At 53.4% G+C, this 24,447-nt stretch overlaps 2 protein-coding genes across 10 annotated transcripts in view; one reads left to right on the top strand and one right to left on the bottom strand.

Annotated features, from left to right (window-relative positions):
* Window positions 1-16,113, top strand: part of VGLL4 (vestigial like family member 4) — a 150,157-nt gene extending 134,044 nt beyond the window's left edge. For all 6 annotated transcript variants that reach the window (XM_073901657.1, XM_025885361.2, XM_073901658.1 and 3 more), the window contains 3 exons: window positions 9,153-9,375; window positions 14,418-14,541; window positions 14,948-16,113. In XM_073901657.1, the coding sequence (XP_073757758.1) occupies window positions 9,153-9,375; window positions 14,418-14,541; window positions 14,948-15,219 (619 nt within the window). In that variant the 3' untranslated portion in view covers window positions 15,220-16,113. The remainder of the gene's footprint in view (window positions 1-9,152; window positions 9,376-14,417; window positions 14,542-14,947) is intronic.
* Window positions 16,114-18,610: 2,497 nt separating this feature from the next.
* Window positions 18,611-24,447, bottom strand: part of ATG7 (autophagy related 7) — a 230,640-nt gene continuing 224,803 nt past the window's right edge. For all 4 annotated transcript variants that reach the window (XM_025885212.2, XM_073901654.1, XM_025885213.2 and 1 more), the window contains one exon: window positions 18,611-18,905. In XM_025885212.2, the coding sequence (XP_025740997.1) occupies window positions 18,873-18,905 (33 nt within the window). In that variant the 3' untranslated portion in view covers window positions 18,611-18,872. The remainder of the gene's footprint in view (window positions 18,906-24,447) is intronic.

Here is a 24,447-nt window from a genome sequence, read left to right as displayed (position 1 = left end):
GCATAGTAATTGTGCTTAAGGAGAGACCCACTTTCCTCTGGAGTTCCTTCCTGTCTCCTGCAGAAAGAAGGGCAGGAGTTCCCAGAACGCTCATGACGGCTGGCCTGAGGGAGGAATGGAGGGAAATCTGAGGAATCTTGAAGGCTGGAGAGTATGCAGAGATGTCCTTATACTAATTTAGTGCCTCTCACTCCTGGGAAGGCTTTGATTGGAAACCCTTGACGCAATTACAGAGACAGAGTCCAAGTCGGTAACGGCGGAAATGTCACTTAGATACATATTTCCTCTTTGTGATCTCTCCCCCTCTCCCTGCCCTAGAGAAATGTGCTGTTTCTGAAGCCCCTGAAGGCCATTTCTGCAGAAGAGGAAGGGTTGGCCTCATTTGAGTCCCTGCCTCACCACCTACCTGCCTCGTGACCTTGGGTGATCGCTCCACCTCTCAGCTCTGGTTCCCTCCGTGTTCCAAGGGCATGGTGGCGGGCGCCCCAGACGGCTTGCACAAGCACGCACTGATGCAGGAAGGCGGGGGACAGTACTCACAGTTGGCCCAGGGGCTTGAGGGGTTGGTTATTGATGGGCCCATCAGTGCAGGAATGATGGAAAGATCTGGTGGGTCATTTATGCCGTCATCTGTCCAAAATGTTACTGAGCCAAAAGGTTTTGGATTATAACTTGGCTGACAGGTGTCTTCCCTCTTGTATGTGGGGGCAGCTGGGGATACCTTTTCCTGGCTTCCTGAATTGCTCTTGGAAGTGAAGTGGGGACAGCTTAACCCTCCAGCTTCTCCCTGGCAGGCCTGGCCTCACATACACTGTCTCAACTTGTGTCGTCATTTCTTGGTGTTCATTAACTATGCCTCCTAATGACAGGCATGCATGACAAGGTCCAGTGGATCTTAGGAGCCTCTTTGAAAATGAAGCTTGAAGACATTCGTGCATTCGCAGGGGGGCAGGATGTATTAATTACAGATAAAGCAGAAAAAACCATGATTGTGGAGAATAAAGAAGTATAAAACAATGGTGGGGAAAAGCCATGGAAATTGTACTGGTTTCCCAGGAACGCCCTGACAAAGTACCACAAAGTAGAGGGCCCAAACAGGAGAAATAGATTGTCTCCCAGTCCTGGAGACTACAAGTCCCAGATCAGGGTGTCAGCAAGGTTGGTGTCTTCTTGAGAGCTGTGAGTGTGGATCTGTTCTTGCCTCTTTCCTAACTTCTTGTGGCCTCAAGCATTCCTTGGCTTGTAGATGGCATTCTCCTTCTCGTGCCGTTTCCCCTTTGCCATTTTGTTCAAATTTCCCCCTGTTTATAAGGACGCCAGTCCTATTGGATTAGGGCCCACCCTCATGACCTCATCTTAACTTGATTATCTGCAAAGACTCTTTCCACATGAAATTACATTTACAGGTCCTGGGGATTAGGACTTCCAACATCTTTTGGGGGAAACACAGTTCAACCCATAACAAATTAAAAGCAATTTATAGTGGGAAATAGAATGACCAATAGATGTATGAAAATATGCTCAACTGCTCTGGTGACTGGAGAAATGCAAGTTAAAATACCAACGAGGAATGACTCCACGCCACAAGAATGGCAGAAATCCACAGGCCGCCAAAGCTGGACATCGTGGAGGATGCACGTCGCCAGGGCCGGTGACGCACCGCTGGCTAAGCCGGTGCCGAGTGGACGGCTACGTCATAAAGGGTTTTGGCGACATCCGCTGAAGTCCAGAGGGTGGTAAGCTCTGCAACCCAGCAGCGTACTTCTAGATGCCTACCTGAGAGGCACCCAGAAACCCCTGTTGCCAGGATGGAAAGGACAGAAGCACCATGGGACAGTGGACAAGAACAAACCAGAGATGATGGTCCAAGCAGGATGACGGTACGACAGCGCAGTCGTAAGGCCGTACGTGCGGTGTGAGGCCATAATGTTAAATTCAAGATGTGCCGCGTGGTGTTTATAGACAGACTCCTCTGTGGTGAGAGTTCCTAAGCTCAGATAGGAAGACCCCCCAGATACAGGACAGCGGTGCATCTGGAGATGAAGGGGGGACGTGAGCCAGGGCAGGGGGAGCATGAAGGAAGGGCTTCGGTCGTGTCTGCCGCTTTCTGCTGCATCGATTGCTGCCAGCATTTCCCGTAAGAGGAAAGAAAAGGTCAGAAGCGAACACCATGTGTGATTTCATTTGTCAGTCCTGGGTGGTGGGTACACAGGTCCTTGTCGTTTTCCCTGCTGCTCTCCCTCTCTCTTGAGAGGGAAAGGGGCAAAGGAAAGGCTTTGGAGCCAGTCACATAGACATTAGACATTAGAATCCTTGTACTGTACTGTTTGCAACTTTCGATGAGCTACTTAACCTCTCTGAACCTCAGTTTCCTCCCCTGTAAAACGGGGATGATACTTTGCAGTGTAGTGAGGGGTTTAATAAGACAGTAAGGTCTAGAATATCTGGCGTGTAACATTCAATAAATGATAGTTCACGATAATAAAGATAATCAGGGTAAATGGAGGAATTCCCTGACTTTGAGTGCATTGTATTTTTGGACACTACTTCCTAAGGGCAACATTGCAGTGGTATACGCTTCTCACTGGGACTGTAGGTTGCACATGTCATGCAATAGAGCAAATAGGTGTGTGGCTTGGTTCCATGTAGTTGCTTTTTGAAATCTGAGCTAGCAGAAGAGGGACGGTACCTTTGTGGGGAGCTCGTGGGGGAACATGGTTTTGTGGGTGGATAGAAGTGCAACAGCGTAATTCACCGACTGCAGTGCCCTTCATGCGCAGGTTGGGTCCCCTTGGACCTTTGATGGTGGTAGGGCTCTGGCTTTTTTCTTATTGTCAAGTGATGATAATGGTCACATGCAACACAGTGTCTCCCCACAGTTAAAGTCAAGGCAGTCTCTGTCCCCTTTCCACTGCTGACCAGCACATGTTTGTGATTGAAGCAAAGGTCCCAGATTGTTCTGTGTCTTTGGGGCACTGTGAATGCCAGTATTTCCCAGCTTTTCCTGCCTGTGACACACAGCTCATCATCTTGAACCCAGGAGGGGGTCTCTGCCTTCCCTCTGCACCACGATGTCCTGGTGGTGTCACCACCCCTCTGCTTCCTGTCTGTAGTTGGTACCAAGGAGTGACAGGCTTGATGGGGTGTCTTGGGGACACACCCAAGTGCCCTCTTGCTTGTCAGGAAGCCGTGAATTACCCTGCTCACCAGGAGAAAGCGGGGTGGTGGTTGATGACCTAGGGGACATTTGGGGGGGGCAGGAGGACAAAAAATGGGGAAGGTAGTTACAGAGAAAAAACATTTCACTACTGTTTATTCTCAATATTTAAATGCTCCCTAAATTCTGCTTTTTCAGAAAGTCTCTCTTGCTGGGAATTGTCTCTGAAATTTCTTTAATTCCTTTCTCATTCACCACAGATGCTGTTCACTGGATGCACACATAATGTAGGTACTTCAATAATTCACTTATTCGTGATTCAGTGAAGAGTTAAACGTCCACTATGTGCCCAGCCCTACCCGGGGTGCTGGGAGAGGGCAGAGCATGGGGTGTGTGGGGCCCTCCAAAGCATCCCGTGGAGCTGGCTGACTGGAAAGCAAGGCTGACACGATGGAGGGCTGGTCCCATTGCGCGTGTCCACTGTTCCCTCCATCCTCGCAGTCTGGGGGTGGGGGAAGACCTCCTGGAAGCCTAGGGCGGAGCAGGAGGTGGTGAGGGGCTCTCATAGGGGAGAGGATGGCTGAGCAGTCGGTATGTCTGACTGATGCTCTGCCTCTACCTCTATCCTTGGCTAAGTATTTATCTTCACCATCATGCTCCTCATTTCTGTAAAACTGGGACAGCACCGCCTACCCCATTTTAAACCCGAGAGACTCAGTTAGTAATGGCTGTGGGATGCGTTTTGTTTTTAAAAAATGATTATTATTTTTAATTCTGGTCAGGCATTTTTATCATACCATGTACCATTCTAGCCATTTTTTGTTGTTGTTGTTTAAAAAAAACCCAAAACTTGTTTTTAATGGAGGGAGTGAGGATTACATAAAGTGGGGCAATGACACAGAACAAATATCAGTCTGGTTCTGAACTTCCCCAGGGTAACAACAAATGCTACAAATCAATGGATCAATGTCTTTGCATGAAGTAGGCTATGCTCTGCTAACAATAAATCCCCAAATTAAAACAACAGAAGTTTATTTTTTGCTCACATAATAGTCCTGGATGAATGTTCAGGTAATAGGCAGGCTCTCTTCCATGGGACCTGTGCTCCTTCCACATTGTGGCTCAGCCATACCACAGGCTCCCTCCAAACCTTTTTTGGACCCTGGGCCCTTTTGGCTCTCTGATGACACCTGTTGACCCCTTCTTAGGATATTTTCAAGTGCACAAAACAAAACTCATACTAGTAAAAACCAATTATGTGGACATATAGCCATTCTAGCCATTTTTAAGAGAAGTTTATTTTGTTTTTTGTAATCTCTACACCCAGTGTGGGGCTCGAACTCACAACCCCAAGATCAGGAGTCACATGTTCTTCCAACTGAGCCAGGCAGGCGCCCCTCTAGCTATTTTTTTTTTTTTAAGATTTTATTTATTTATTTGACAGAGAGAGACACAGCGAGAGCAGGAACACAAGCAGGGGGAGTGGGAGAGGGAGAAGCAGGTCTCCTGCTGAGCAGGGAGCCTGGTGCGGGACTCGATCCCAGGACCCTGGGATCATGACCTGAGCCGAAGGCAGACGCTTAACGACTGAGCCACCCAGGCGCCCCCCTCTAGCTATTTTTAAGTGTAGCATTCAGTGGCATTAAGTATGTTGTCTGAGGAAGCTTTTTAAAATTAAAAATGCTTTACGGACTTTATTATTATTATTATTGAAGATTTTATTTATTAGAGAGCACACGTGTGCAGTCGTGCGGGGGAGCATGAGTGGTGGGAGCGGCAGGGGCAGAGGGAGAAGCAGGCTCCCCGCCGAGCAGGGAGCCCGATGCAGGGCTCGATCCCAGGACCCCAGGATCGTGACCTGAGCCGAAGGCAGACACTTAACCGACTGAGCCGCCCAGGAGCCCCCTGACTTGACTTTTCTTGTTTGTGCTGGACCGTGAAGGTTTGTTACTGTCCTGTAGGTTCCCAGAGGGCGACCACTCCAGTAAGGAGTGAAGGGGAGTGGGAGGACCGTGCTGGGGAGAGGCCTGTGTCTTGGCTCTGACCCTCCCCTCATGGTCCCCTGCCCCGCTCCGGGGCCTCACCACTGCTCGGGGTCTGCACCCCACTGTTGTGCATGCGGAGGCCGTGGCACACCTTCAGTTTGCTCCTGCAGGGACTGACTGGGCCCTGCCTCATTCACCTGGGCCCAGAGACCTGCAGCACGAGGCGGCGGGCGGGGGGAGGCGCGGGGCCCAGAATGTGTCCTCGAAAGCACTGACTAAAATGGCTTCTGCCCATAGCCCTTCCCCTGCTGGCCGAATTCAGGCTCATACTGGTTTATTGAATAGCTGTCAGTAGTTCATGGAGTTCAGCTGAGGCCCCAGAATAACAAGTAATACCTTCCCAAGGGTTTGCTTTCAACTCTCAGCTCCTGTTTAAGGGCAGGAAAACCTCACTTTAATGAGAATACAGATGGACACAGTGCACTTTTTTTCACGTGATGGATGGATTCTTCTGCTGTCTCACGGTGCTTTCCCCCAGACACAGTGGACACTTGGCTTCTCGGCTCAGAGAGGGCATTCCTGGGACACTTTGTCCTGGAGGAACGTGCAGTAGGCATCCTCCTTTTTACCTCCTCTCCACGTTTGTCCCCCCATCTGCTTCCTGTCCTCGAACAGTGGCAGTGGCGGTGCCGCCCCCGGGTGAGTGCGGGTTCCCGGCGAGGGGCCAGGGTCCCGGGAGTCAGCCGCCCAGCACCTGGAAGCCCTTTGGGCCCCGACAGGGCTGCAGTTGGTTTTTCATAAGCAGACTTTGTCTTTAACTAGAACGGGGGCGGCTTGGATCTCCCGGGCGGGAAGCGTGTGGTTTGTCTGCTCTCAGTGAGCACATGATTCTCTGGGAAACCGTGGAGCCTGGGCTATGATTCACTGGAGGAGGGGGAAACATGGAAAACAGTGTCTGTCTTTAAGCTCCGGGAACCAGGAAAATGAGCTGGAAAATTGAGTAATGTATAATTTTACTAAAATTGAACACCGGGTTCTTCAGACATTTTCTTTCTGTGTTTGTCAGTGTCTTGTCTGATCTGTGAGGCCCCACTGCGTCATGCTTGCAGTTGACCGTTTTTCAGGTTACCTTCCCCAAAGTCCTCTTCCCCTGCTCCTGGGGGCAGTGTGGGTGCAGAGCAGGTCTTCGGGGGCGTGGGTTGTGAGTATGGCCCTGGCCTCTCTTCACCTCTGCCCTGTTAGCTGGATGCCTTGAGACAATTCTAGAGCTATGGTAGCACACAGCTAGGGTCACGGAGCCTCGCTGAGGAAGTCCCGCCGAGCAGCCTGCCGGCCCGTCGAACCCGGGGTCGACTGGACCTTCCCCAAATGGACTGCTGCCTTGGGGCGTCCCTTTCCCCTGTGGTGTGGTTTACTGGTCCCCAGGCCGTGTCTGGCTGTCCCGAGGCTCTGCCGGGTTCATACACATCAACGCACTCTACTAATACTGAAGTGCCGCTTGGACATCAGATTCGGGGGATGGGTGCTGCCCTATGTGTGTGCTGGTGACTTTGGCATTGGATGGAGACAGGCGCTGCCTGAGCTTGCGGCTGCTCCGTCCTGCCAGCCCTGGGCGGCTCTTCATCCCTCGACTCTTTCCAGCATCCCGCCTCCATCCAGGGCCTGTCTGGCTCTCTGGTGCTATAGCTGCCCCTTGGGTCACGAGCCTGCAAGAAGGCAGGGCTGTGTCTCCCTTTCTGTAGCCTTCACAAAACTGGGGCTCAGTTAACTTTGCTTGAGAAACCGGAGTCTGATTTGGACAGAGGCGGATTCGGGCTGGGAAGCTCATCAGTCCTACGGTCCATTCAGCGGCCTCCGCAGAGCTCATTTTGGCGGGCGGCGGGCAGATTGTGTTGGGGGCAGTTTACGTACCTTGTCAAATGTATTTTATCCAACTTGAGAAGGAAACCTGATACTGAGGATGGGGACTGTGATGATGTCACCTTTTCCTAGTGTGATGAAACGTATATTTAGCAGGAAATGTTGATCCAGGCTCGGCACCCGTCCGAAGGGCACGAACAACCCTGCAGCTGGCTCCCCAGCCCTCACATCTTCCCGATTCTGCCCGTCCTCAGTTCCGTGGCCAGCCCCGGTCACCCGTGTGCTGCTTCTCTGTGTTCACTCGTGGTCCTGGGGGGCCTGCCCCACGAGGCGGCATGCTGGGCAAGGAGAGTGCATGGTGTGCAGGCTTGGTGTGCTCCCAGAAGCCCCTGGGGAAGTCGGGGGGCGGTGCAGAGATGAAGACATTGCTCATAGTGGTGTGATGGGTTCCTGATGAAAGGTGTGCACAGGGCGCTCAGGGATCCAGGGCACAGCAGCTAAAGCTGCAGACACGGTTAGCAGTGAGTGGGTTGTGTGTGTGGCGGGGGGGCCACAGACACACGCGGTTAGGCGCCGGGCACGGTTAGCAGTGAGTGGGTTGTGTGTGTGGGGGGGCACAGACACACGGTTAGAGGCCGAAAGTGGCACGTCTGCTTGGGGAATGGCAAGAAGACTGTTGTAACTGCAGAGCGCCATGCTTGGGGGCGTGAGGGTGGAAAGGTGGTCAGGACCAGAATGGGAAAGGCCTAGAAGGGGTGCTGAGCTACTGAGAATGGTAACTAAGGGCGTGATGTGGTTTGATCTGCTTTATGGAAAGGTCGTGGTGGAGGAATACAAGTAACGCAGGACATCTGAGTCAGGCTGGCCGATTGAGTGTCCGTCGCTGGCCTGTGGTGTTACACTGAAGTTCTCCAAGACATAGCCACCGGGGGGACGGGGCAAAGGGAACACGGGACCGTATGTATTCTTTCCTACAAGGGCACGTGAGCCTACGATGGAAGAAGGCGTGCCCGTTGCACACCTGCACCTGCCTGTGTGTATAAAATTCCAACTTACCTTTTGTCTTATACAGGCAGCGAGGCAGGCTGTGACTTTTGCTTTCTCTGGGTTTCTTAGTGCGTGAGCCTAGGCGTCTCTGCTATAAAACAGGTTGTCCACTGAGGCAAGAGAATGGTTGCTTGTGGACTCTGAGAATAACTTGCATTCCTTAAAGAAAAGTCACTGAAATTTTTATCTGCCACATTTCTAGTTAAAAGACTTCTCATTTGTTATGAGAAAAAGAAGGTGCCGGCAGCAAAGACCGTGGTGGATGGAAGGGGCCAAGACCCGAGGCAGAAGGAACCCTTGCAATAAACGGGGCAGGAGGGAGCTGAGCCGAACCGGCATTCCTGGTCTTTGATCGGCTGTGCCCAACCGGTTCTCTAGCAGATGCTGCAGAGCTGAGGTCACTCAGGTCGTGGGGAGGGGTGGTGTTGGCGGCCCCGTCCGTGTTCCCCACAGCACCTGCCAAGCGCTGCACATGTGGCGGCGGTCTCCGGGACTCTGCTGAAGCTGACTGCTGTGGCTGGTGTGTTCCGGATGGTAGAGCCGCGGGGATGCCACCCCTTACCAGCCGCGGCTCCGCTGCCCTGAGTCTCGGTTCTGTCCCCTGGAAAGGTAGCTCTGGCATCTCCTTTGTGCTTTCGGGAAGATCTGGAGAGCTCATGCTGCTGGAGGCCCAGAACAGGATCCACCCCATAGGAGGTGTCTGGTGACTTTGCGTCATCGTTCTCTTCATCCTTTTGAATGGCAGATCCACGTCCAGCCGAGCCGGCCCCGAGCACACAGGCTAGTTCTCCAGGCCCCGAGCCCGTGGAGTTTATTATAGAAGGGCTCTGATGTGGGGCGGGGGGGGGATGCCGGGTGGAGGGTGCCACCGAGGGGCTTTGGAGTCACGCCGACCTGGGTTAGCACTGGGGCTCCTCAGCTTCCTGGTGAGCTGTTTGACCTGAGCCTCGGGAAACGGGAACACTGCTAAGTCTTTGTCCCCCACGCGGTGGAGAACTCTGTGACATCATGAGCGTGCAGCGCCTGGCTCAGGGCCGGCATCCCATTCGCCATTTGGGGCATGCCGGGTATTCCCGTCTGAGCGCTCTTCCCCCCTCTTTCAGGAGCAAGACTGCCAACGGAGACTGCCGAAAAGACCCCCGGGAGCGGAGCCGCAGCCCCATCGAGCGCGCCGTGGCCCCCACCGTGAGCCTGCACGGCGGCCAGCTGTTCGCGTCCCTGCCCGGCCTCAGCCTGGAGCAGCCACTAGCACTGACCAAGAACAGCATGGACGCCAGCAGGCCGGCAGGCATCTCACCCACGCTGACCCCAGTGGAGCGGCAGCAGGTATGCCCCTGTCCGTAGGGTTCAGGGCCAGGAGGGAGGTGGTGGGAGAGGTGGGTTTAGCTTCAGTTCTGCGCTGGGAGAAAGGAGGAGCGGTGGCAGCACGGACCCTTTCACCGAATGCCACCGAGACCCGCCCGGGCCTGGCCTCCCACGCCTGACGGCCTTGGACCAGACGTTTAACCTCTCTGGGGCTTAGTGTCTTTGCACAAGGCAGGGTTGGTTTAGGCAAAGTCTGTTTTCAGCAGTCTTCCTCGGCGATCCTGTTTCTAGAAGGATCAAGGAAGATCCTGCATTTACCTGTTAGAAGGTCACACCGACGAAGTTAAATGTCAGGTTCCTTTGCTTTGGGCTGGAATCCTATAGAGTCAGTGGTCAGAGCGGTTATTAGCTCCTGCTGGTGAGGAATCTGTGATTAGCGGGTAGGGATGTTTTTTTATTAAAGGAAAATAAGGAAATTAAATTCTTAATAAACACAGTTTGCTTGATTAAAAAAAAAACAGTATTTCAAAAGTGGGGCTCCTGGGGAAATGCTTCAAAGGAAGCATTAGCATCGAGGTTTGGAATCCCTGCCCGAGCCCATGGTGTTTCTCTGTGAACCTCTGGGGCCTGTGACCCAATAGGTCCCCGGTCAGCGTTTGCTGAAGACTGACGGACAGTGAGTGAGGCAGGTGCCGTGTCCCGAGGAGATGCTGGGCACAGCTGGGGGCTCTGCTGCTGCGCATGGCACGGCTTCCCTGCAGCCCCCCACCGCCACGACAGCACCCCTGCCCGGCTCTGATCCAGTCTCTCGTACTGTTGGGGGCGGGCTCTGGGCATTGGGAGAGGGGGTGCTGGTGCCTGGGGTCCCAGTAAGGCTGACGAGCCATTGTGCTTCCTGTGTGGGAGCCAGGCATCTCCATTCCATTTGTTTCATTCATTCATTTAACGAAACTGGGTAGGTGCCTACTGTGTGCGGGGGGGAGGATGCTAGAAGCTGGTCAGGCAAGCTAGAGGCACTCAGGGTTTTTGTCCAGCGGAGACCAGTTATCCAGTAGCAGACAGCCACTTACTCTGATAGGAACTGGGGGCCAAGTTACCCCTCCATTCACGGAGTGCGCACTGTGCCCTGGGGCGCTGCAAAGCCCTGAAGACACAGAGACACGTGTAGGATGCAGTTCCAGCCTGGAAGGAGCTCACAGTCTGGTCACGGAGGTGGGTGCGTGCAGGAGAGCTGCACTCAGAGGCCAAAGGAGAGGGTGTTTAAGCATCAGAGATTGGTTTCTAGGATCAGGGAATTCAGCCAGTGCTGTGAGGAGTCCCTCGATGGGGCATGGGGTAGGGGGGGCCTCCACTGGGAAGTTCAGTCTCTGAGCCCATGGTGGCTTGGGGGAGGAAGCTCCCGGAAACCCCTGGAACTATCTGCCCAGAACAGCTGTCTCTGAAGCTGTAGTGTTGGCTTGGAGCAAGGGTTTCTGTGACTTTGAGGGTCTTCTGGTTGATCCTGGTCGTATTTGCTGTGTGAGAAGTGTGCCACTGGACAGAGTGACCTGGCTCTTTTCACCATGCTCTCCCCAACCCTTCTGCGAAGTGTGCCTGGCTGCCCAGTCCAGCAAGAGGGCCCCTGGCCCGTCAGATGTGCTGTGGGGCTGTTGAGCGGGTTTTCTAGGACTGAGGACCTTGAATTCCCACCTGAGTTCTTAGGGGATTCCTGGATGGAGAACAAAGCCAGTGGCCGTGGAATAAGTTCATAGCTTTCCCAGGGCAGGTACAGTGGCTTTGGCTTCCCTGACATGTGTCAGCGGCCCAGGCCTAAACTTCAAGGCCGGGGTTGGTGGAGAAGCATGTGTTTTATGGCCCTGGGGACCCTTCATCGAGCTCCTTCCTGTGCCAGCGTGGTATGGCCTGGGTGGTCACTGGAGCCTGAGCTTCCTCTCGGATGGTTACCAAGTGCTGTGCCAGGTACCGGGCTGGCCTTGCCGTCTGGGGTGGGTGTCACCGGCGCGCTGTCAGGGTGGCTCCCGTGGGGAGGGGTGCCTGCTGGGCTGCGGCTCTGAGCCAGGGAAGGCATGGGGATGGGGCTTCCTGGAGCAACGGCACAGCGCTGGGTGGAGGGCGGGCGGGGGAAGCCTCCCACTCAGATCTATGGGAACTGGGATGGGAAAGTTCCCAGAGAGGGCATGTCTGGGGAGGCTGCAGAAAGTGTCACCCACTTCATGTTTCTGTGATGGTGGCTCTGAGGGGATGGTGTGACCTAAAGAAAGCTATGGAAGAGCCGGCGGGAGTGGCTTTGAGGACAGCAGCCGATGAGGAGATGCAGGGTAGGGGTACATAGTAACAAGAATGGTTCTCTTCTGGGAGCTTTTTCCCCAAGGCGGCCTTGGCCGGGGGTCCGGGGTGGGGGGGTGCAGCCAGAGCAGGGGCGGGGCGAGGGCTGAGTGGGGTGTGAGTGACAGTCTCGGCCTGGCCCTGCCGCGGGTTGGCTGCGGAAGCTCCAGCAGGCTGCTCGTTTCTGGCCTTCGTTTTCGCCATCTGGAAGGCGAGGGTGTGGCGGGGGAGTTTGGGCCACGGAGATCCCCACACTCACCATCTGGAGGCGGGAGGCCGGTTCCAGGTGGGTGTGTGGCGCTGCAGCCCGGCCGAGGGGGCAGGTGGTGTGGCCCGTCCCGGGAGCGCTCTGCCAGGCCGCCCTGGGCTGGGCTGTAGGGAGGAGAGAGGCCGAGCCCGCTGTCCATGTGTCTGTCCCCAGCGTCTCCTTCGTCCCCGGCCAGGGGGTTCCTGGAGATGACCCGCTCCTACCAGGAGTGAGGTTAGAACGTCTTCACGGCATCCCCACGCTCGCCCCGGGTTCTGCCTTGCTGGTCCCTGCTCAGGGGCCACCTTCTGTCCCGTGTGGCTGACATTAGGCTGGACGTTGACTTGATTCTTCTAGCTTTATTCTGAGCTTCCCCAAATTCATTTTCTGATGCTTTACATTTCTTCACCTTCCATGACCCCTTCCCCAAGACAGGCCCCCACTTGGTGACATTTGCGTCAGTCAGGACTTTAGTTGCAAGGAACAAAAACCAGCCTGAGCTGACAGAAGCACAAAAGGAAGGGAGTTTTACTGGGAGGACCTGGGGCGTCTCCGGGAGCCCGGGGTCATGGGTACGGCAGGATCAGGAAGGAAGGGCCAGCCCTTGCCTGGGAGGGCTGGTGAGGAAGCCGGGCCCTCCCTCCCCTGGCTCTGTGCCGGTCCATGTCTCTGCGTCCCCTTCTCTCTCTGCTTCTCAGCCTCACAGCCAGCCTGGTGTGACCACCCCTGACTTCTGAGGTCAGCCTGAATCTCATAACTCAGTCTGGCTTAGTAGCTGGCCCCACGCCCGGGTCAGATTTCTAGCCTAGCCAGCGGGGCAGAGGTCACTTATGGACATGGCCGCCTTAGCCCCACCTCATGGATGGAGGGCACATTCTACGAGAGGGGAGCCAGGGAGAGCGCAGGGTCAGGGTTAAAAAGAACCTTCAGAAGGTGGGCTCCAGGCTGCAGGCTGCCCTCCGGGGATAGCAAGACCAGCCCTGAAGGGCAGGACCCCTGCCACCACAGGTTTGGCCCCAAACTCTCACCTTCGGGCGGTCCTCCAGCCCCCTCTTTAGCTGCTACTCTTCCCGTCTCACCCGCGGAGGAGTGGAGGTGAGAGGGTGAAGGTGCTGTCTGATGTGGAGAGCAGACCTGGCCTCGAAGCCACGTTCTCTCTGCACCACTTTTGTCCACACTGTGACGGCTCACACTCACTCCATCCCCGTTGCTGATGTGTTGAGCTAGTAATGAAACCCCCAATTTTTCCTTTACATGCTGCTGCTGAGCCGTGTCTTCCCCCATCTTCGATGTGAGTAATTCGGTGTTAGGCTCAAGCACGTCCTGGCCCATCCTTGTAGGTCCGGATCTTTATCACAGAACATGTTTTTCACTCCTGTTCATTTCCTATCATGGGAAGGTTTGCTGTGCAAGCCTCTTGTGTCTTTATCCTGGCTACTGATTGAACTCTTTAAAGGAGAGGCCAGAGGTAGAGAAACCCTGACTGCCCTCACATCGGCATTGTTCTTATGCTTGGGCCCTCTGAGGGGGCCCTTCAGCCAGCTCCCCTCTGGTTTTCCTGGAAATCCAGGCACATCCTCCTCTACCTTGTCTCTGGTGCTGTCGGGAGATGTCTTTCTGGCTAGAACCTGAGGAGGCTGTTTGATTTACAGGTGTTTTCTGTCCTGGATACTTGCCGAGGTCTGGGGCTCCAGAAACGCTTCTTGGTCCTTGCTCTGAAGTGTGCACAGCTAGGGGAGCCAGGTGCTGGGGTCTTCTGGGAGCACTTGGAAGGCATGATTGACTTGCTGAATGGGGAGGTGGTGATGGTTGAACAAGTAAGAGTTTTTACCAGGCAGACAGTGCGGTGGTCGTGGGGAAGGAGTGTGCGTCGGCAGAGCAAATTGGGCCAGGGGTGGGATGCACGTAAGTTCATACTTGGATGTACTTCCTGCGTCTCCATCTCCATCAGGATTTGTGTGGTCATAATAGAAACCAAGTTGAGCTGTCTTTAGCTTAAGCAAAAACTGGGAGTGTGTTGGGAGGGTACTGGAAGGGCTCAGAGAAGCCCTTGGGCTATAGGGCACACGCCGAGAAGGCCAGGGACCGGGCTGCCCTGGGGACTTGACCGCAGGAGCTGTGGAGGCTCCTCACACACCCGCGGAGGCCCACTCGCTGGGAGTTTGCTGTGCGTTAGCAAGGTCACTCTGGGCGGCAGATGGACCGGCCTTCACTTTGCCTCTTGTCAGGAAGGGCTGTGGGACAGGCTCGCAGCAGAGTAGTGGCAGTACTGCTGAGGGCCTTGCACAGAGGACTGGGACCCGATGGATGGCGGCCCCTGGCTCCCCGCAGGCGGGAAGAGTGCCCTCCATGGTGGTGGAGGGACACACAGACTCGTTCTGCCTCACAGCTGTGGCACGTGTATAAGGACTGGGGTGACCAGCTGGGGTGAGTGCCACCGCCCCGCGTCCGCCCGCCCGAGCCAGAGCTAACCGCAGCCTCTTCTCCCCAGAACCGGCCATCGGTGATCACGTGCGCCTCGGCCAGCACCCGCAACTGCAACCTCTCCCACTGCCCCATTGCGCACAGTGGCTGCGCAGCGGCCGGGCCGGCCAGCTACCGGAGGGCCCCGAGCTGTAAGTCACCAAGTCACCGTGCGCGTGGGGCGGGTGGGGCCGTGATTCACGTGGGGTGTTTGCATTCCTTCTACATCGTGCCCTGGACAGAACAGCTAGCCCCTGGAGCTTAGGTTTTATTGAGGTTGAAAGAGGTTTGTTTTGAGCATGAGACACATGCAGCGAGCATTGTGTCTGTCTTGAGCGGGACAGAGGGAAGAACCCTCCAGGGAGGAAACTGTGGTTGGGACAAGATCTACCAATCTTAAGGCCATGTTCTCTCTCTGAACTCATCCCTCGCCCAGGCGGGCACGCTGCCATGTTACAGGTTCAGAGAGGAGACCTGGCCAAGTGCCGAGCCAGGGTGGGTGGGGACGGGCCCTCTGTTCCCAGAGCTCTGATCGGCCGCTGTCCTGCTCCCCCACAGCCACTGCCACCTGCGACCCCGTGGTGGAGGAGCACTTCCGCAGGAGCCTGGGCAAGAACTACAAGGAGCCCGAGCCGGCACCCAACTCGGTGTCCATCACGGGCTCCGTGGACGACCACTTTGCCAAAGCCCTGGGTGACACGTGGCTTCAGATCAAGGCGGCCAAGGACGGCGCATCCAGCAGCCCTGAGTCGGCCTCGCGCAGGGGCCAGCCTGCCAGCCCTTCTGCGCACATGGTCAGCCACAGTCACTCCCCCTCCGTGGTCTCGTGAAGGGAGCGCCACCCTTGAACAAGATGTCAATCTGCATGGTTTGCCTGAGCTTTGAACAGTCAGTGCTTAAAAAATGGAAAAACACACAAAAAAATTGGGGTGGGGTAGGGGGAAAGGGGAGGGGAGGGGTGGTTTATTCGCAAAAACCATGTCGTTGGGATTTTTGTTCTGTTTTTGTACTTGCTTGGTATTCGTACCCGGGGGCCCTCAAACTCCATAGCAGGAGCTGCACGAGGAAGAGCTAACGTAGTGTCCTGCCTTCCTGCCTCAGTTACCAAAGAAACCTCTGATGCAGGTGTGCTGCCCCGTCGGGGGCCAGGACTCCACGGCGCACGCTTTCTCAGTCACAAGCCATGACGTTGGTGACCCAAATGCTTTGTGCTTTTTAATTTGCTTCTCGAGACCGGGGTGTGTGTGGCTTAGCTTCCGTTGCGTGTTTGGTCCGGCCTGCGTGTGCGTGTGTGCGTGTGCGTGTGTGCGTCTACTTGAAGAGAACAGAGAACTGTCGCGTCTGATTTGCACTATTGGAGGAGGGCTAAAGTTGCCTGCCGGACAACTTTGTGAGATGCTAGTACTCTGAGGGCAAACTGCTGAAAAACAAAGGGTTTAAGGATGACATTTCTGACCATTTGTGTGTTTTTTGTTTGTTTTTTTTTTAAATTTAGACAAAACAGCTTTGGAAGGGGAAGTCTCATACAGGTTATAGGTCTTTCTCTCTAGATTTCAGGTGCTTGCAACTGGACTGCAGACTCTACCAATCACGGGCATTCTCCCTTTCCTAAACACTGCAGTTTGTTAGACTAGAGCTGAGGTTGGAGGATTCTATAGTGCTTTCAACGTGATGCATGTTTTAATGGAGAAAAATAGCTGGTTTCTATTAATTGTATAGATCTAGTAAACAAGAACCTTAATACTTACTAGCTTCTTTTCAGAATTAGTTTATTTTTGTCAGTTACAGTCCTAGATATACTTACTGCTGGTACAGTTGTACTCTTTGAGATTTGTGTTTGATATTCACATGACTCCCGAGTAGTGTGGGGCTGGCAGGCCCTGGAGATGGGCAGGCCAGTCGTGGTCAGCCGCGGTGTAGGATGCTGGAGTTTTTTGCTGCCGGCTGACATTTAGTTTTTGCATCCCCTGTCTGCTTATTACTAGCTCCCAGGGGAGTTGGGGTTTGTGTCTTCCAACTTCCCTCCATGCAGAAACTGCTCCCTTTCCACCCTCTTGGCTGAACAGCAGATTACTGACAATCTGTGATACGGTATTTTCTGTGCTTCCTCATACGCTGGGGCCAAGGCAGTATACATTCCTCTGACTTTATACAGTTATCACTGCGTTTATTATCGTTTGCTAGAGTAATAGCTACTAACTAGAAATTAGGCGAAGAAGAAAGCATGACGGACACAGCTGTGGATGTTCAACAGCTGCTCCTCTTTTTGGTAAACGTACATTTCTATTCCCCCCCCCCCCCACCGCCTGCCACGTTCCAGCCGCCAGAAGGCCACCAGAGGGCTTACAGAGTCGCCTGGCCAGGTGACACAGGGAGCGCCTGCCTCCCCTGCGAGGCGCTGTGGACGCCCGGGAGCCCTCGAGGCTGGTTTTGAGTATAAGAAAAATACAGATTAGCTGGTTGTGAAAATCATCACTGGGCAGAAAGGTCAGCGGATCGGCTCTTGTGGTCCCAGGGTGGCTGTAGGTCTTTCCACAGGCGGAAGACAAGCCCTTCTCCTCTTGCCCCTGCACACATTTCACCCCCACGTAACTGGGCTTCCAGGCTTTCGCATTCGGGCCCCTATATTTTCTGTAGGAAAAATCGGTGAGAACACTTTTTTTATATAGGTAACTTTAAGACCATCATTACGCTGTGCGTAAAGAATGTACAGAGAAATTTGTAGGTATTTTTTGAAGAACAATTAATTTGTTAATGATATGTAGCTATTTAATTTCCCCTTTCCCATTGTAATCATTCATATTTTTTTTTTGGAAAAAAAAGTTGATCTTTTTTTTTTTTTTGTCGTAGATTTGTCTGTAAAAGTGCAGGAACACAGTTATTCTATGAGAACACTGCATCTGCCTTAATAGCCACTAGTTTGTTATTGCTCCAGGCTACTGAGCGCGGCGGCAGGAAGCGGCCGGCGGCGGCGGGCTCTGCGAAGGGCGGGCTCCCCGGGCCCGGCCCCGGCACTGGCCTATCTGGGATAGGCGGGCCCCTCGAGGGGCCCCGGGCGCGCGGGGAGGCAGAAAACCAAACATTTCACCGGGAAAGGACACACTCCCTGGCCTCAGGAGGAGCACAGTGAGCTCTTCACAGAGCCACGCCGTCGCGGTGCGTCCTGCCCGTTCTCTCCTTGTTTGTAAATCTGTAATATACCATTCTCTGTGGCCTGTTTTTCCTGGAAGAAGAAGAAAAAAAAAAAAAAAGGTTTGGCAGGCCATCTTTTTTTTGTACTTAAAAGTAGCCTTAAGAACAATAATAAAGTGCTCTTAAACCACAGGCTGTGCGTGTGACCCATGGGCCTGGGGCGGGGGGGCGCCCCGCGGCTGTAGCTCCGACTCCATGAGAAGCCCCATTTACCACCTGACCCGCGGAAACCGCACCCTTCTGAGTCCGCCTTCAGCCTCGCTGTTGACTTGGGTCCCGGGCCTGAGGCAGAAGAGACCACCCCAAGAACACAAGTGTGGAGAGGCTGCGTCCCCCTCCTGAGTGCCCACGCCCAGCGCTGGGCGTCCCGGACCATGTGCCACCACCACACACTGCAGTCAGGGCCTTCTGGGTACCGCTGAGGGCCCTCGGGAGGGAAGGCGCCTCCCTCACTTGGCCGCAGAGGAGTGGGCTCTGGGGGTTTGAGGCCTCCTCCGGGGCAGGAGGGGCTCCCACCCAGGCCGTTACCAGGATGTGGCCCTGAGACCTGTTCCTGGGCCCTTCCACCAGCTCAAGGCAGCAGCAGAAACTTCTTTCCTCCCCTGAGCAGGGAGACACAGATGCTTTGCCCAAAGCTGAGGACAGGCCAGGAGGTGGAGGAACTGTCTGGGTGGCAGACTCTGTCCGTAGTGGAGCTCTGGGTTCAGTAGGACGAGTGCGGGCCCTTCTGCACGTTGCTCCCTCTCCAGCAGGCCAGGCTGACGGAGCTCACAAGGACGTCAGCCTGCACTGGTGCCCGGAGGCCCCCCTCTCTGGGGTTTGCAGGGCAGCCCAGGGACTCTCTTGCTTGCCCCCCCCCCACAGTGGCTGCCGGAAGGAGCTGCTTTCTCATTTCCCCATTTCGTGTGTTGGGCTGACTGTTCCCTGTCCTCATTGCCGCCCCATGGGGGCCAAGGTGGGAAGGATCCCGGAGTTTTGACTATCAAACACAAGAAAAAAAAGAACTCGTGGCGGGAACCAAGTCCCGGATCAATGGCAATGCCAAAGCCAAGGTTATTATTTAGCTCAGAACTGGTAAGATCATGAATCATAAGAAATGGAGAACCCCAGAAGCTCCTGGGCAGTGGAGAGGGGGCCCTGGTCCTCAAGGTACACAGAGGAGGAGACCACAAAGGTTGGAGGAGCGCAGGGCCCAGAATCACCGATCTTGGGGGCGGCAGTCCGGCTCCAGTAACCGAGGGCTCCTCAGCAGGCGGCCAGGGAGAAGCCAGCCACGCAAGGGTGGGCCATATCAGACGGTCTCATCGTCGCTCATGTCCCAGATCTGTGTGGAGAAGGGGGAGACATTCAGTGTCCAGCCGCCCGGTGGCGCCCACTGGTGGGGCCTCACATCTGGGTGGTGTGATAGCAAGCAAAAGAAATGACGGCTCCCACTTGCAGATGACACACTGCGCGCCTCACAACGCCCTTGTCACTAAGGACAGAGACACCCTAGTTCTTGTATAATGAAAGCAAATCACAGAGAAGGGAAGTCATTTGCCCGGGCCTCACTGCTGAGTGGGCGAACAGCGGCCAGCCTGGGGGCGGGGGTGCTGGGATCTGAACGGGGAGTCTGAGCACCCCTCACCTCCCGACGCCCACCGCACAGCCGCCATCCCTGCCCCGACCAGCCCCGCCCGCTCCTGTTTCTGCCGCCCTGACCACTGCCCCAGGTCATCCTTTCTCTCTAATCGTCTCCTCCTCAGGGCCTCCCAGGGCAGGGACTCTGGCCTGTGCACACACTTCCCAGCCCTGGGGCGGCACGTCAGCGTGCTCCAGGTGCCGAACGGACTACAGATGGCACACCTGGACAAGCACGGATGAGCTGGCTGTCCCTCGGGAAACCAGCCCCAGGGGAGACAGCCAGATCTTGCCTCTGTCCCTCTGTGTCTTCAGGGAGCCCAAGACTTCTGGGGCCAACCTTCACGGGGGCGGCGTAAGGGGACAGCGGGGCTCTCACGGCGTCACCCATCAAGAGGAGTGAGGAGGCCGGAGGCCCCGCCCAGCTGCCGCCTCCACTGCAGCCCTCCGCCTGAATCCCTGGGAGGGAGTCGGACACCAGCACAGAGGCCCCTGGGGCTCCTCGCACCCTGGGCTCCCTGGGGGGCTGGTCCCTGAACTTACGCGTTCAGACTTTCAAAATTCCTAGAACTGGTTGCAAAAGGCCACCTCAGCCCTAGCAGAGCTGAGAGAAGGAACATCATGTTTACACGAGGCTGGCCCGGGGAGATGGGGAGGCCCGGCCAAGGTAAATATCAACACCAGCTTGGCTTTCAAAGTCAAGGATGTGGAAAATAAATAGAGAAGGAAATTTCCTTTATCCTGAGGTCCCAGCTGCCTGGGCCAGGGGCTGGTGGTGAGTGTGCCTCTCACACCCACCCCCCTTTTTTCATACACCCTACTGTCCCAAGATACGAGGGTGGGATGGCACCAGCAAAGATCAGCTGCCTGCAGGAGCAGGGAAGGGGTGGGTAGGAGCCTGGGCTGGGGTCTGGCGACCTGAGTGAGGCCAGGCAGGCCCTGCCTTTCTCGGGGCCCAGGGGCTCCAGAGCATGGCTTGAAATAGATTCCAGGGCCTGGACCCTCACATGGGGTTTGGTGGGGGGTAGGAGAGGGTGGCTGCATCCCAAGCCGAGGCGGCACTTAGGAGCCCCTGGATGTGATAATCTTCCGGTTCAGACCACCCGAGTGCAAAGTCAGCTACCGGAGGGTGGACTGGTGGGGCTCATCCATTCTCTCCCTTGGTCGTCCAACACCCGCGCACTGGTGGGGCCCTTCCTCGTGCTACGGCTGCAGCTGTGCAGAGCCCATGCGAATACCCCCTCCCCTACCCCACCACAGCCCGGGAGGTGCAGAGGGAGACAAATTCAGAGAGGGAAGATGGCTTGCCCGGGATCACACAGCCAGTCAGGTGCAGAGCTGGGAGCACAGGTGTGTGGGAAAAGGTTACATGAACAACAAGGGCTGCCTGGGGCAGGCTGCATGGAGGTGGCGCCAGGGCCGGGGGTGGGCTATAACCTGCTGGGGGTGGGAGAGATGCCAGCCAGGGCCCGGGCAGTCTGTGTCAACAAGCAATGCCTTCTGTGAACGGATAGGGTTTTTCAAAGGACACTGGGCGGGCCAGGCCCAGAGCAGGACCTTATGGAAAAGCAGGAGCTCTAGAGGCTCTGTCCATTTTATTGCAGCCCAGTGATGAGGTAGGGTCCTCAGCCCCCGGCCTTGCCTTTGCACACGGGGTGGGGGTCGCAGGGCGGGAGGGGTAATGGCTCTGCCTCGTGCTCCTGGCACTGCCCAGGTTGTGCAGGGGATCAAGCAAGGAACCCGAAAGGCTTACTATGACAGGACTCTACAGAAAGGGGGGGGAGTGGATAATGGATTTTATATAACTGCTCAGGGATTTTCCAGAAAGTTCTCTGGGCCTGAATTGGGTTTCTCCACTAGGACAGTCAGTCCTTTTCCCATCGGCTGGGCCCAGGAAGGCAGCAGTCTTATTTGTAAAGCTTCCAGAAGCTTGAGCCTCCACAACTCCCACATGATCTCACTTATAGGTGGAATCTAAAAATGCTGAACTCAGAGAACCAGAGAGCAGATGGGTGGTTGCCAGGAACTGAGGGGAAACGAGGAGATGCTGGCCAAAGGGTACAAACCTTCCGCTGTAAGAGGAGTATGTTCTGGAGATCCAATGTACACCATGGTGTTATAGTTAAAAATACTATATACTCGAAATCTGCCCAGAGAATAGATCTTAAGTGTTATCTCACACACACACACACACACACACACACACACACACACACACACTAACCATGTGAGGGGATGGATATGGTAATTAATTTCACGGTGGCCACCATTTCATAATGTATATTAAGTCACTACTTTGTAAAACCTAAATTTATACATTTTTTGTCAGTAAAGCTGGAGGAGAAAAAAAACAAACTTTCGTCTCATCTCACCCTGGAATAAGGCTTAGGGGGTGTGGAGGGGGGTTGTGTCCTCAGCCTCCCTCATAGTGCCTGGCGGACAAGAGGGCCCATGAATGTCCTCTTCATAATGAATGAAGGTTGTATTAAACTGGCAAAGATTTAAAAAATGTTGATACCCAGTGCTGGCAAGGGAGTGGCAAAATACTTCCAGCAGGAACATAAATTGGTACCATATTTTTCAAAAGAAGAGATTTGGCAATATATAACACAGCTTTAAAAATATTCATACCCTAAGGAAGAGAGAAATGGTCTCTTTTTGCGCACCTAGAAAACCCAAGAAAATAAATGTTGAGATGAATAAAGACAATATTCAATAAGGCAGCAAGGTATAAAATGACTGACAACCAATTCCACCTTCATATATGCAAACAGCAGCTAGTTTGAAAACAGAGAAGAACCCATTGTAAGAGCGATGAAAAAGAGAAATTCCTAGGGAATAAACCTACATGAAATGGATAACATCCAAGTGAAAAAAACCTGTCAGCTCAGCCCCGCACGGTCCTTGCCAGGGCCTTGTGAAAAGTACACTGGAACAAAGGGGGAAAGCGCACAGGGCGACAGGTCCGCCCAAGTTCATATAGAAATTTACCACAATCTCCATTTGAAAAAAATTAACAAGTATCTTTTCTGGAGCTAGACAAGCTGGTTCTAAGGTTTATGGGGAAAAAATAAACAAGCAAGAATATCTAGGAAAACCTTGGTGAAGAATAATAATGAGGAGGTTCCCTTGCTCTATGTTCAAGCAGGTCATAAAGCTGACAACTTAGAAGAGGGTTGCATCACCATGGGAACAGACAGATGGGCCCTGGGCACGAAATGAGTCCAGAAACAACAGAAGAGTTCTGTCCAAGTACATATGGAGATTTAGTATCTTAATGATAAAGGTCTGGGGAAGGTGATCTCAAATCATTAGAAAAAGATGGACTTTTTAATAGATGATACAGGGACAGCTGGACGGCCATTTGCAAAATGATAAAATTGATTCCATGCTTCACTGTACATCGGAATCCACTCCAAATGGAACCGATCTAAACGTATGACAGTGAAACCATACAAAACAAACATCAGTGAATTCCTTTATAACCTGGGAGTGAGGAGCCTATAGCCTTAAATCTATAAGCAATAAAACAGATACAGTGGATTATGTGAAAACACATGTGTGCAATTTTGCACAGAAAAAACTACACGCAAAGTTGGAAAGACAACAAAGTGGGAGAAAACACCACTTCAGCCCATAAAGGGCTAATCGTCCTAATATACAGTTAGTTCTTACAAATCAAGAAGAGAAAGACCAATAAAAGGATTCACAGACCAAAGACATGGACAGTGAGTTCATAGAAAAAGATAGGCAAACAGCCTTTAAACATAAGAAAAGGGGCTCAGCTGCTCAGAATAAGAGAAATGCTAAAATTTTTCAGGACACAAATACTCAGCAGAAAAAATACTGACTCTTCACAAAAATCAAAACTCCTGGTCTCTAAAAGATACCACTATGAAAATGAAAAGGCAGACCAGAGACTAGAATATTCACAGTGTATATAAAAAGGACTTGTAGCCAGAATATACAAAGAATTACTATAGTTCAATAATAAAGAGACAGGTAACTTTTTTTTTTAAATGGGCAAAAGATGTGAATAGACACTTCACAAAAAAGGAAATAAAATGGTAAGAACCTGAAAAGGTGCTCAGCATCCTTAGTCCTCAGGGAAATGCAAACCACAAAGAGACACCAAGCTGTACCTTCTAGAACTGCCAAAATAAAAAAGGTTAGTAGCACCAAAGGTCTTGTGAGAGTGTGGAGCAACAGGAACACACGTAGTGCTGTGCAGGGACAGAAACTGGCATCGCCACTTGGGAGTAAGGTCTGGTGACATCTAAAGTTAAACATACAATATGAAGCAGCCATTCTACTCCTCTTTACCCCAAAGGCATGAAAGCACGTGTCCACAAAAAGACTTGTGCAAGTATATTCATAACAGCTCTATTCATAATAGGCACAAACTGGAATCAATCCCAATGGCCATTGGCAGGCAAAGAGAAACAAAGAATGGTATTGCCACACAATGGGGACTACTCACCATCAGAGGAACGGACCACAAATACGTGCAGCAACACGTATGCGTCTCAGAGCCATTGTGCTGAGTCAAACAAGCCCGACACAGAAGACTACATACCCTATGGATCCATTTATGTAAAATGTAGACGTGGCAAAACTAATCTATGGTGACAGCAGATTGTCAGAACTCACCAACCTATGCACTTTAAATGGGTGCATCTTACTATACACAAATTACACCTTAATAAAGTTGATTTTTTTAAAGCTGCACAGAACAGGGATGCCTGGGTGGCTCAGTCAGTTTGAACACCCGACTCTTGATTTCGGCTCAGGTCGTGATCTCAGGGCCATGGGATCGAGCCCCGAGTTGGGTTCCATGCTTGGTAGGGAGTTTGCTTGACATTCTCTCCATCTCCCTTTGCTCCTCCCATTGCTCTCTCTCTCTCTCTCTCAAATAAATAAATCTTAATAAAAAGTTTAAAAGCTGCACAGAACATTTTCTCACCTATCAGGTGGGCACAGATCCCAAAGCTCGACAATACAGTCATTCATGGTATTTTTTGAACCTGTGGGAAAGCAGCCCTCCTGGTGGAAGCTGGTAGGATAAACAGCATGAAAGCCCTACAGAGGCAACCGGCACTCTCCGACAGAACTCCTTGTCTCGGATTTTGACCCAGCAGGCTGACTTTTAGGAGTCTGTCCTAAGGATATACCTCCACAAATACAAAAGGGCGTGATTCACTGCTGCATGGGTTGTTACAGGCAAAGATTGGACACAGCCCAAGTGA

The sequence above is a fragment of the Callorhinus ursinus genome, unplaced genomic scaffold (genome assembly GCF_003265705.2).
Source record: "Callorhinus ursinus isolate GAN/ISIS: 27379988/994484 unplaced genomic scaffold, GSC_fseal_2.0 scaffold15, whole genome shotgun sequence".
Taxonomy (NCBI): Eukaryota; Metazoa; Chordata; class Mammalia; order Carnivora; family Otariidae; genus Callorhinus; species Callorhinus ursinus.
This window is presented reverse-complemented; position numbering and strand designations above follow the sequence as displayed.